Consider the following 12240-nt stretch of genomic DNA (forward strand, 5'->3'; position numbering starts at 1 on the left):
TTAAACTCAGGCCGGGCACGTGTGCGTGCGTGCCCAAGATCCCGAGAGGAGAATGGAGGAGAAGGGATTGAGGCGTGGCTATCCCCCCTGGGGGGTGATTTCTCGCTTTCTTTCTCTCTGTCTCTCTCAGGCGAGTGCAAGCGCCCTATAGCAAAAACGTCTCAAAAAAAAAAAAAAGTAAAGAATAGCTTAACAAAAGTTGCTTCACCAGCTTGAAGATGTGACAACCCCAGAAAGTACATATTCCCCAAAAGTTCCTGAACAAACACAACCTAAAGACAAGTCATCCTGAAGAAATGGCTTCTCAAGACAGTGGCTGGTCACCAGCCCTTCTGTTTCTTTTCCTTCCCGGTTCTCCCTCCTCAGGACATTTGGTGGATCTTAAGTGCAGGCTTGTTCTCAGTCTGAGCTTTAATACCTAAAAAGGGAGTAATAAAGCTTAGGTGGTGTCCAGGAAGATTGTATACCACTCAGTACTCAGCCAATAGGAACTGGGGGAGGGACCTGTGCACTAGGGAATAACACACTTGTAACTGATGTGGGTGTGACTGCCCATCAGACACCTGGTCTTGCAGCACCATTAAAGTCTCTCTTCCCCATACCTCAAGTCTCTGTGTCCATTCTTTGATATTGGATGGGTGAGCATGTTTCTCATAAGACAATTCTGCTGACCATTTATTTTTCCTGAAATCAGGCCCATAATTTTCCCATATGTCCCCTGTCTGGGGAACAGTCTGTGAGTCCTAACTGCTATCAGCCATTCAAATGATACCATCTGTTTCTGGCTCTCACAGTCTCATGGTCACCAGAGACCCTCCTCTTCCACATCCATGACATGAAGCATTCAACAACTGAGTTTGTGCTTCACTGCTATTGCTGGTACACCCCTGGCTCCAACCCTGCAGCCATGCCCAATCGCTGCTCCCTAGGATGCAGTCCCAGGCTGCTAGAGCGTCTTCCTGTGGCACTCAACTGTTTCTTGGGATTCCACACACTCAACGTCCACAGGACTTCAGGCCAGAAAACTGAGTCTTCCTCAATGTTTTTTCCCTTTGTGAATGCCTCACATGAGAAACAGTTTTTCTCATTTTAGGATCACCTCTCATTTTATCAATCACAGAAAGGTCCACAAAGCTGAAAGTGACCTTAAGACACTATTTAATGTACACTTTACTTTTGTGGATGAGAACAGTACAATGGGGATCCAGGTCCTATTTTTTATGATATCAAGTTAACTTTTGCTGAGCCTGTGGTATTAAAAAAAAACAAAAAAAAAGTCCATCTGGTCTTTGTGCCAAATTCTTACCAAGGAGCTTCTAAGACCCTTGGAAGTGTCTTTGTTACATGAATGACATGACTAATAGGGCCCCTGTTAGGGGCTGGTCATCAGAAAGACAAGCACTATGATTAGCGGGTTGGACCTTTGGGCCAGCCCAACTGAGGAAGGAGCCTGGAGATTAAGTTCAAGCAAATGGCAAAGATTTAATCAATCATGCCTAGGAGATGGAATGCCCAAAAACTCTGAACATGAAAGTTGAGTGGGGCTTCCTGGTCTGTAAACACACCGAAGTGCAGGGAAGGTGACTACGAGGAGAGGGTAGAAGATCTGCACTCTGTCCCTAGATTTCGCCCTGAGTGATTCCATCTGGCTGGTCCTACCTTGTGTCCTTTATGATACACTGGTAATAATAAGCGCAGTGCTTTCCTGCATTCTGGGAGGCATTCTAGTGAGTTAGCAAACCTGAGGGAAATGTGGGAAATACCAAGTTTATATTCAGTTGGTCAGAAATGGAGGTGACTCAGGAACCCCCTCGGTATGGCTGGCATCTGAATTTGGGCCATGTTGCTTGGGTTGTGCCCCCTAACTTGATAGGACTGTGCCCCCCAACTTGATAGGCCTGGGCCCCCTAACTTGATAGGACTGGGCCCCCCAACTTGATAGGTCTGTGCCCCGTAACTGGACAGACCTGTACCAACTCTGAGTGCTGGCTAGTGTGGAATCTGACTGCAGTATCTCCAGCTGGGTCCTTCCCAGAACAGAGCACCCAGAATCTGCCTGGGAACTTTGTACACCATCATTAACAGGGCACAGCGCCTGCCTGTGGACTCCTTTATCCTTAATGATAAGGTGCACACAAAGGGTGAGAATTACAAATATATATCTTCACTACAGCTCTGGATTTGAACACATCCACACCCTCTGGAGGAAGAGTGCTCTTCAGTTCTTTTAAGCAGTAGTTCTTATTGACACTTCCCTAGAAGAGGCCAAAGAAAGTCTTTCACTTGAAAGTAATTTTCTGCCTTCAAGAAAAAGCTACAAAATGTTTGTGGACTGCCTCACTTTTAGCCAGATCCCTGAGGTGTAGGAGCTGTAGCCCAAGGCACAGATCAATAGCAACCATCCAGGGGCTCATTGCTTTGTGGCCCCAATCAACCACATAAGCCAACTGCATGCGGCTGCTAAGACAAGGGCTGTCTTCGACACTTTCTTTCCATCTTGTGGGTGGGCATATTGTTTTTGTTTTTTAGTGGTGGTAATCGTTAGAAAGTGGTTTTGGTTTATGGTATTCTTTTAGTTTTTTTTTTTTTTTTTTTTTTTGGCATAAGGCACGTGTGCTTGCTGGAGAGACACAGAGAGAAAAATGAGAAATCACCTCCCATGGGAGATGGCCACACCACAGTCCCTTTCCTTCCATTCTCCTCTCATGATTTTGAATGCCTGCCTGGTGTGATTTTCAAGCCGCGGAGTCTAGGACCTGAACCATGGTCGACCATGTGGGAGTCCAGCACCTTAACCACACGCCATCTGCTGGCCCCAGTGTTTTGTTTTGTTTTAATTTCCCCCAAGGGAGCAGAAATGATCTTTATTTTTTTCCACTAAAATTGTGTACAAAAGATAATCTCTCAACAAATTTCCTTCATGTGAGAGCAAAAAACAGCACCAGGAGAGTCCAATACAGAAGAGAACATGTATGTGGGAACTCTGAATGACATGAGCGATTACAGTTCCAATGTATGACTTGCAAATGAGCTTACAGCGATAGGAATGCTATGACTTCACAGAACTACAACACAGGGCAGGCTCTGAAGAGCTTCTGCTTAATGTGCTCAAACCTTCAAAGCAAGACCGGATGTGGAAATGTTACATTTGTGTTCCTTTGTTTATTTGTTTATTTTTTATTATCATAATCTTGTTTATATTACAGTGAATCACACTTTCCAGTGTATTACATTTCTTTTTCCAGAAGGAATGCCATTCATATCAGACAATACCAAGACATTACAATCCTACATTTGTTCTTTAAGTTGTATTTTCTCTTAGCTTTGCTAATGTAAGAGAGACCCAGGTTCCAATATGTTCCTCACTCAACCATAGTGCATCATTTATTTATTTATTTTTAGGTTTTTGCCTTAGGGCACATGTGCTTGCCAGAGAAAGAGAGACTGAGACAGTGAGAGGGAAAGTGAGAAAGCACCCCACGGGAGGACAGGCATGCCACCATGCCTTCTCCTCCATTCTCCTCCCAGGCCTGTGCATGCATGCACACGGCCTTGAGTGAGTTTTATGCCACCAGGTCTGAGTTGGCCATGTGGGGGTCCAGCAATGTAACTGGTATGCCATCTGCTGGCCCCGTTCCAGTGCACTTTCAAAGCAGTGCTTCTTAGACTGTCCCGGGCATATCAAGGACATGGGCCCCCAGCTTTTTCTGCTTCCTCTAGAGCTGAGCGAGTGAGTGAGTGAGTGAGAGTGTATGTGTGTGTGTCAGAGAGAAAGAGAAAAACAAGTAATTTGCAAATGAGGTGGAGAGCACACTTGGATCTAAAGGCCTCACAGGTATTTTCCCTTTTCCTACAGAGAATAAATAAAGTATATGTGAATCTAAACAGAGGTGTGAATTTTCAAATTTTATAATGAGAACAAACTGCCTCAAAAACAGAATCATTATCCTATCAATCAAATTACTCACACTTAAAGACTTCTAAAGATATCAATAATTTACTGAAAACAAAGATGCAAAAGGAAGGTGAGAAAAATTTTAGTATGGCAAAAGTTGTTTTTTTAGAGAAAGACATTTGATTTTTATTTTAAAACAAGGATAATAAATCCCAAACAAGCCAATCATTCACATTTTATTGAAATGCATGTTTATTATGCTTTGAAATATATTGAGACACTTAGAAAAGTCCAAACTTTGGTCATGTCACAGAAGAAAATTTCTATAGAATTTCACAATGAAAGAGCATCAGGTGTCTTGTCATAGGCCAACCCTAATGTAGTAAACCAATATGCCCTTCTTGAATTTTAGAAATGTCAATTTGGGCCCAAATTCTTGAGGAATCTATGCAAATATTCAACAGGTTTCCTGGACACCTGATCATCTACAAAGTTTTTACATTAAAATTCAGGAGGACTTAACCAAGTTGCCGTCACCTTGAAGTCACCCAAGCACTCATGAGTGGAAAACCCGTGTGTATGACATGTCTGGGAATATGTGTTGGAACAAGGCCCTGGGGAGGACGGACCAACATCTGTCAGCTGGCTGCTTTAGCAGTCAGGGTCCTCACTTAGACCTCCAGGGACTGGGGCTCCTCTCTCAGCTCCCCAGCGTGGGAAACTAGAAAATAGAAGGCTACATTAGAAGATTTTGTGGTCATGTCATGGAACCGCTTCATTTCAAACATGAGGAAAGTAAGTCCCTGGGAACTGCAAGCACTTTCCTGAACATTCCCTACATTTTCTGTTCCAGGGTATACGTCCAGTTAGCAAGAGGTTGTTGTTCAGGATATGCCATGGTTAACCTTACAATCTCAGAGCAATGAACTCAGATTGGATTGAGGAAAGGCCTCTTTCAAGAGTCCTCGGGACCTTCCAAGGATGGCTCACCTCCTCTCTATCCACCGGCGAAATGTTTTGGTTGAGATGCCAGCTCAGATATGGGGCTGCAGGAACTGAATATTGAAGAGGCTGGATGATAGATGGAGAGGCCAGGCAACAGAGAGGGACCCAAAGAGGGTGATCAGGAAGGAGTAAGAGATCTAGACTGCCCTGGGGGTCAGAGACCACAGCATGCAGTCCTGCAAAGCGGGTGCACTGGAAATACTTGTTCCATATCTGGTAATGATTTCCTAGGGCTTCTTCTCCCAGAATGCAGTGTGACAGACCCACCACACTGTCATCTGTAAGAGCTTTGCCCCCAACTCACTCCTTATATTCATAATCTTGCTCCCTCAAATTTATAGTACTGTCAGAATAAAAGTGATGAATCCAATTCAGAACACAGCCTTCACCCCATCAGAATTCCAAACATAGAGGTTTGGATGACAGTTGGAAATACACAGAGAAGACTGGGCAAGCACAGCTGACAGACAGACAGAGGGGTGCTTCAGACTGAAGATTGATGAGATCAATTTTGAATCTCTCTGCCTTCATTTTCTAGGTTATAGATGCCAGTGATATTTTTTTTTTCTCTAAGCCTCATGTTTCAAGCTACATCCTACTACAGTTATCACAGATATCATTTTATATAACCTAGAGAAAATGAGTCACTTAATAATAAAGTAGCATTTTGGAACCTGCAGTCTACTACAAGTCTAATTCAATTCAGCTGGTTAGTCAGGGAGTTAAAAAAAAAAAAGCTATTCTCAAAGTTAAAAAGTGCTTGGGGACCAGCAGGTGGCATGGTGATTAAGGCGCCGGACACTTCCACATGGCTGACCACAGTTCGAGTCCCAGACCTGGTGGCTTGCTTTCTCATTTTCCCCCTCTCTCTCTTACCCTCTCTCCCTTTGTGTGTGTCTCCCTCTGGTCAAATCAAAATAAATAAATGAGTAAATAAAATTAAATAAATAATTCTTGAAAAAAGATTAATGAGTGCTTGAAATACCAGTAAACTAATTTTGTATTTCAGTTATTAAATGTGTCAATAAAGCACTAAATCAATAAGCATTGCACGATATGTCAATCTTATGTGATTATTAACTGTATCATTAACATGTGATATATTTTATTGTTTTTTTTAAAGAGAGTTTTTTACTATAGGGCGTGTGTACTTGCCAGAGAGAAAGACAGAAAGCGAGAAATAACCCCCCAGGGGGGATGGCCATGTCACAATCCCTTCTCCTCCATTCTCCTCTCGGGATCTTGGGCACGTACCCATACACACGTGCCTGGTGTGAGTTTAAGCCACCGGGTCCAGGACTCGAACCACGGCTGACTACATGGGAGTCCAGCGACATAACCATTACACCAGCTGCTGGTCCCAACATGTGATATATTTTAATATATCAGTCTCCTAGAGAGAAGTACCAAAAGGCTGCAGTGAATGGATCCCTGAAGGCAGGGGCAGGTCTAGTTCTCACTACAGAATCCCCAGAGCCCAACCCAATACTGGTACATAAATATTTGCCAGATAAAGAGATATTCATGTGACAAAATGGAATGGAATGAGCATTTTCTAATCATTCTAAAAATCAGTTTCCATGGGAATAAACCAGGGAGCCTTTTTGAAGGAGTAAATATTTCATTGCTGAATGACCCCATCTAGTGTTTTCTCCAAGTTGATCTTCTGAAGCTTCTCTCATTGGAGCACTGAAATAATGAGAGCATCATAAAAACGAAGGGGCAGGACCAAAGGTCACCCCCTGCACTCCTCACCTGCCATGTCGATGGCAAAGGGCCTGTCGGCTCTCCAGCCGGTGTACCAGCCAACGACCTTGCCATTTTCCACCAACGGACGTTCATAGCGCCGCCCACCAACCAGGCCCACTGGCCAGACAGAGACTTTGCGCGTGGTTCGCATCTAAAAAAGGGGGAAAGAGAAGTGTTTAAGTTTCTTTAGGAAAAGGAGGGAGGAAAGGCATGGCATCCACACAGAAAAAGGGGGAGAGGAGTAGTGGTGGGATTTCAAAAGTGGGAGCGTTCCAAACAGGATCCCTCTGCTGACAGACTGCTGCCCCAGCTCGTTACTGCTCGGCCGCTCGGTGCCACACACCCAAAAATTCACCTGCCTTTTAAGGGAAACTCTACCAAACGAAAGAGGAAGATGCCTCACACCACGGGCAGTTAGAGTCCTCAGTCCTGCTCTGGGCACACTGTTTTACATAGTGAAATCCTATATACACAACCCTCAACTGAAAGTTATTTGCTGATTGTTTTTATTTTTAAGACGAAAGATATGCTGACAACAAAGCAGCATTTTTACATAAACACCACTACCTTCTTCCAGTGCATGTTTTGATCAGCCTACACAGAGCCTTAATGCAAACTACTTTCATGGGGCATGTGTTGAACAGCCCACACAGAGCCTTAATGCAAACTACTTTCATGGCGGCCATGAAAGTCCAAGCTGGACTTAGCTAATCATCCTCACAGCTGGGTGTGCCCCTGGACAGGTCACAGTCTGCCCAGCTGCATAAGGCAGTCCCATAGTTGAGATCATTGTAATTTCAACACCAATGCTCTCACTTTCACTTGCTGTAGGATGGAATGGGCCATGGTCAGTGAATCAATGTTGAAATAATGATTACTAGGCAAGTAATTTTTTAAGAAAAGAAGAAAAATCATGTGCTTGGGAAAGATTTGTTTTTTTTTTTTTGAGAGGTTTTTGTGTGCACTCACCAGAAAGACAGAGAGAGACAGAGAGACAGAAAGTGAGAAACCCCCCCACCACCCCTTCTCTTCCATTCTCCTTTTGGGAACTTGAGCACACATACACACGCCCCCAGCATGAGTTTAAGCCACTGGGTCTGGGACTCAAACCACGGTCGACTACATGGGAGTCCAGCGACACAGCCATTATGCCATCTGCTGGTCCTGGGAAAGATTCTTAAATACAATAAAAAGCAAAGTCATACTTATCAAGAGTGAAAGTAATTAGAAGTTCCATTATTTACGAATACCGCACCTTATTCCAAAAAGAGGATTTAAGGGAACCAGCAGTTAGCGTAATGGCTATGTCGCTGGACTCCCACGTAGTCGACCGCGGTTCGTGTCCCGGACCCGGTGGCTTAAAACTCACGCCGGGCGCGTGTGCGTGCGTGCCCAAGATCCCCAGAGGAGAATGGAGGAGAAGGGATTGCGGCGTGACCATCCTCCCTGGGGGGTAATTTCTCGCTTTCTGTCTCTATGTCTCTCTCTGTCTGTCTGGCAAGCGCACGTGCCCTACAGTGAAAATCTCTCCAAAAAGAAAAAAAAAGAGGATTTAAGAGGGTGAAACACTCCTGGGAACGAGGGTCACACTGCATTAGGGACCTTCAGATCTGAAATTATATAAATTATTTTATGATATGGAGTGCAAGAGAGAGAGAAAGCACTCCTGGCAGGTTCTCGTTATGCTGTGACCCCTCTCCCCAGCCAGCCAGCTCCTCAGGACCTTGGGTGCCCATTCACGCATCCGGCATGTTCTCAGGCTAACTGGGGGACCCAAAGTGGAAGTTGGCATGTGGCTTCTAGCACTGCAGCATGTGAAGGAATGCACCAGCGAGGTTGGACCCAGCTCTGAAATAGCTTTTATAGTTCCTATTAATATCACTTTTCAACAAATTAAATTGTTACGATTGTTTTGTTCTAACTCCTAATAACTCTTATGATGACTTTTTTTGAAAGCTTTACTAAGGTACAACTGACTGTTGAAAAGAAATAGTTCTGAAGTTATTATCCTAAGAAAGCTTGTTTGCAAGGTGGGTTCTTGGCTGGCGCCTAATCACTTGAACTTTAAAACATAAAAAAAAAGGATGTTTTGCCTACTTGTGACATGAAACATTGGGAGTTGGAGATATTGCTGGGTAAGGGGTATGACTGTGACCAGCTTTTGAATCCTGAGTCTTAAATAGGTTTCCCTGGGCATAAACACTGTATCTGCAGCAAGGTGTTTGCCAGTGGAAGGAAAATATGCGCTGTGTGACCCTCAGGGAGGGGAGAGAACACAGAAAGCCTGCACATGCAGCTCTCCAGGCCCTGCCTGACGTCTCTCTCCCTTCCTGACCTGTGTGTCCAACCAGGTCACTGTGAACTCAGTTAAAGGTACAGCTATAGGCTGAGTGCTAGCAGAACACCAAACATGTGGGCCTGGGGGCCCTTAGAACAACTACTACAGGAGAAAACGCATTTTTAAAAACTTATTTTTAATTTCTTTTCATTTAAATTTTGCTATAGAGCCTGGGCACTCACCAAAAAGAGACCAAGATAGAAAAAGAAGCTGAGAAATCACCCCCCATGGGGGATGGCCACACTGCAATTCCTTCTTCATTCTCCTCTTGGGATTTTGGGCATGCACTCACATGCACCTGGTATATTTTTCAAGTCACCAGGTCTGGGACTCAAGCCATGCAGCTGGCCATGTGAGATCCAGCCACCCCAAGTGGGGTGGGTGCTAATCCCTCCACCATGCCACTGGCTGGCCCCCAAATGCACTTTTTAAAGTATACATTTTATGCCTTTGAGGTATGTATATAGCCATTAACCCTTTGCTGTGATGAAGATAATTAACATACTCAACACACCCAAAATATTCCTTATGCCTTTTTAATCTATTCTTCCAGTCCCTCTTCACATTCTCCAACCCCAGGAAACCACTGATCTGTTACTATACATTAGTTTCATTTTCTAGAACTATGTATGAACATAACCACTATAGCACGGAGTGTGTAAATATGGCTTCTTTCACTCAATTTTATGAAGAATTATCCATTTGCAAAGTGTAGTGATAGTTCCCCTATTTATATTGCCAGGTGGTACTCTATTATTTGGGTATGCTACATTTTGTTGATCTATTCACCTGTCATTGAACATTTGGACTGTTTTGAGCTTTTGGCTATCACAGATAAAGCTGCTATAAATATTTGCATACAAGTCTCTGTCGAATTCTTTTTCTTCTTCTTTTTTTCTTCTGATAAATACCTAGGAGTGGAATAGCTGGATCAAATGGTAGGTATACATTTAACTTTAACCAAAAAAAAAAAAAAAAAAAAAAATTTCCCAAAGTGGTTTTACCACTTTATATTCCCATCAGCAGTGTGAGAGTGCCGGTCCCTCCACATCCTCTCCGGCCCCTGGCAGAGGCGATCTGCAGTTTCAGCACTTCCAGCATATATAGCTCTATCTTGTTGGGGTTTAATTTGACTTTCCTAATGATAGTGTTGAGCACCTTTTTATGTGCTTATTGCCATTGCTTATCTTCTTCGGTAAACAGCCTGTTCACTTGTCTGTTCAGTTTTAAATAGTTATTATAGTTTTCTTACTATTGAGCTTTTTAACCTAATTTTATTCATTTTCATTATTAATATTATTATTGTGAAGTTAACCAAAGAGAGAAGAGAGAGAAGGAAACGGAGAAAGCAAGGTGCCAGGTCTGAGATTCGAACCTCAGTCAGCCATGTGGGAGTCCAGCTGCCTTAACCACTATACCACCTGCTGGCCCTCTTACTATTGAGTTTTGAGAATTATATATTCTGTATACAAATCCTTTATAAGATATATGACTTTAAAATATTTTCTCCCATTCTGGCTCATCATTTCATTCTCATAACAGTGTCTTCTGAAAAACAGAAGTTTTTAATGTTAATGAAGTCTTATTTATCAATTTGTTCTTTTTATGAATCATGCTTTTGGTGTCATATTTAAAATATTTTTGTGTAAACCAAGACCACAAGGATTCTCTCTTACTTTTTCATTTCTTTTCTTTTCTTTTTTTTTTATTTTGTGGTTTTTAAAAGGTTTATTTGACAAGTTTCACTTAGTGCAATAGCACTTAAAAGAAAATCATGATACAATGAAAGCTTTAAATCAAGGCCTAAGAATTTCATACAAACACCAAGACTAAAATCCTAAAGTACTGATATTGCATGTCAAATTTTCCCCATTAACTTAAAAAAGAAACCTTAAAACTTACATGCCTTACAGGTTATTAAATGAAACTAGAATTAACAAACATGCCAAATGCTTCACTTTAAATGGTAGACAAAGCTTCTATATTGAGTTTTACAAAGAAAGGCATGTCTTTCAATATCCATCCAAACAGCATTCAGTGTAATGGCGTATAAGAGCAACATTTAACATAATTCATCTGCTTTAACCCAAATACGCTTGCTGTTTAAGAACATCCTGCAAGATAACTGACTTGAGAAAAGCTGAAAATTGTTTAACAGTCATAGTTTCCTCATTTTGTTGTGATAGCCTAGGTTGAGTGCTGTGTTCAAGAATACTGAACCATCAGTCTTTAAAATAATCCTGATTTCCACTTAAAGAGTAAGCATAAATCACAAGCTAGTATTGCACGAACTGTTAAAGTTAATTTTTTTCTTAAAAAAAAAAAGTTGACTAAGAGTCAGTGAACCAGGATCAACCACATTCCCCACCCACCACTCATACTGGACATGCTAGACAGCCCTCCTGTTCCGTTCACGCCCACAGATGCACGGTTGGTTCTGCCTCTGTAGTGGCTGCTGCTCACTGCTCCTTAGTTACCATATCTGCTCATGCTGGTTTGGCCACCAGAGCCACCTCTGTAACCACTGCACAGCTGCTGGCTGGCTGGGCCACCATAACTGGACAAGTTTGACAAGCCCATGCCTCCCATCTTTTGGCTACCATAAGCACCACCCCTTGCTCCTGCTGTAGAACTCAAGAAGAGTTCTACCTATCTGTGTAGCATACTCGCGTTGTCTTTTGACGCAGCTGCCATGGCATCTTCATGAGCTGCAAACCCGATGTCTGCTTCACCAGTCACTCGGGCATCAGGGCCAATCTGGACTAGTTTGACAAGCCCATGCCTCCCATCTTTTGGCTACCATAAGCACCACCCCTTGCTCCTGCTGTAGAACTCAAGAAGAGTTCTACCTATCTGTGTAGCATACTCGCGTTGTCTTTTGACGCAGCTGCCATGGCATCTTCATGAGCTGCAAACCCGATGTCTGCTTCACCAGTCACTCGGGCATCAGGGCCAATCTTGATGTGTACTCTCACAGGACTGAGCAGTGACAGAAAAATGATAAATGTCATTCTTGGTTGCTCTGTAAGGTAATCCACGCATGTGAACACAGTGTCCTGTTCTACTCTGGAAAGTACAGCCACCATCTCCATATCTGTGATCAGACACTCCTGAAAAACAGTAATTAAGGCCTCTTCCAAATCTGTCTGACCCAAATCCATGGCCATCATTACAGCCATTATAATCATCATAGCCTCCATAGCCTCCAGCATAAGCACCACGCCTCATCTTCTCAAAGCCAGCTCCTCTTCCG

The 12240-nt window shown here is 43.1% G+C and overlaps 1 protein-coding gene and 1 pseudogene across 1 annotated transcript in view; both read right to left on the minus strand.

Annotated features, from left to right (window-relative positions):
- Positions 1-12240, minus strand: part of B3GAT2 (beta-1,3-glucuronyltransferase 2) — an 81314-nt gene that overhangs the window by 23601 nt on the left and 45473 nt on the right. The window contains exon 2 of the mRNA XM_006168295.3: positions 6656-6800. Within this exon, the coding sequence (XP_006168357.1) occupies positions 6656-6800 (145 nt within the window). The remainder of the gene's footprint in view (positions 1-6655; positions 6801-12240) is intronic.
- The window catches only part of LOC102502539 (heterogeneous nuclear ribonucleoprotein H-like), a 1609-nt pseudogene continuing 693 nt past the window's right edge, over positions 11325-12240 (minus strand).

This window comes from Tupaia chinensis, unplaced genomic scaffold (genome assembly GCF_000334495.1).
Source record: "Tupaia chinensis unplaced genomic scaffold, TupChi_1.0 Scaffold145685_1, whole genome shotgun sequence".
In the NCBI taxonomy this organism is placed as follows: Eukaryota; Metazoa; Chordata; class Mammalia; order Scandentia; family Tupaiidae; genus Tupaia; species Tupaia belangeri.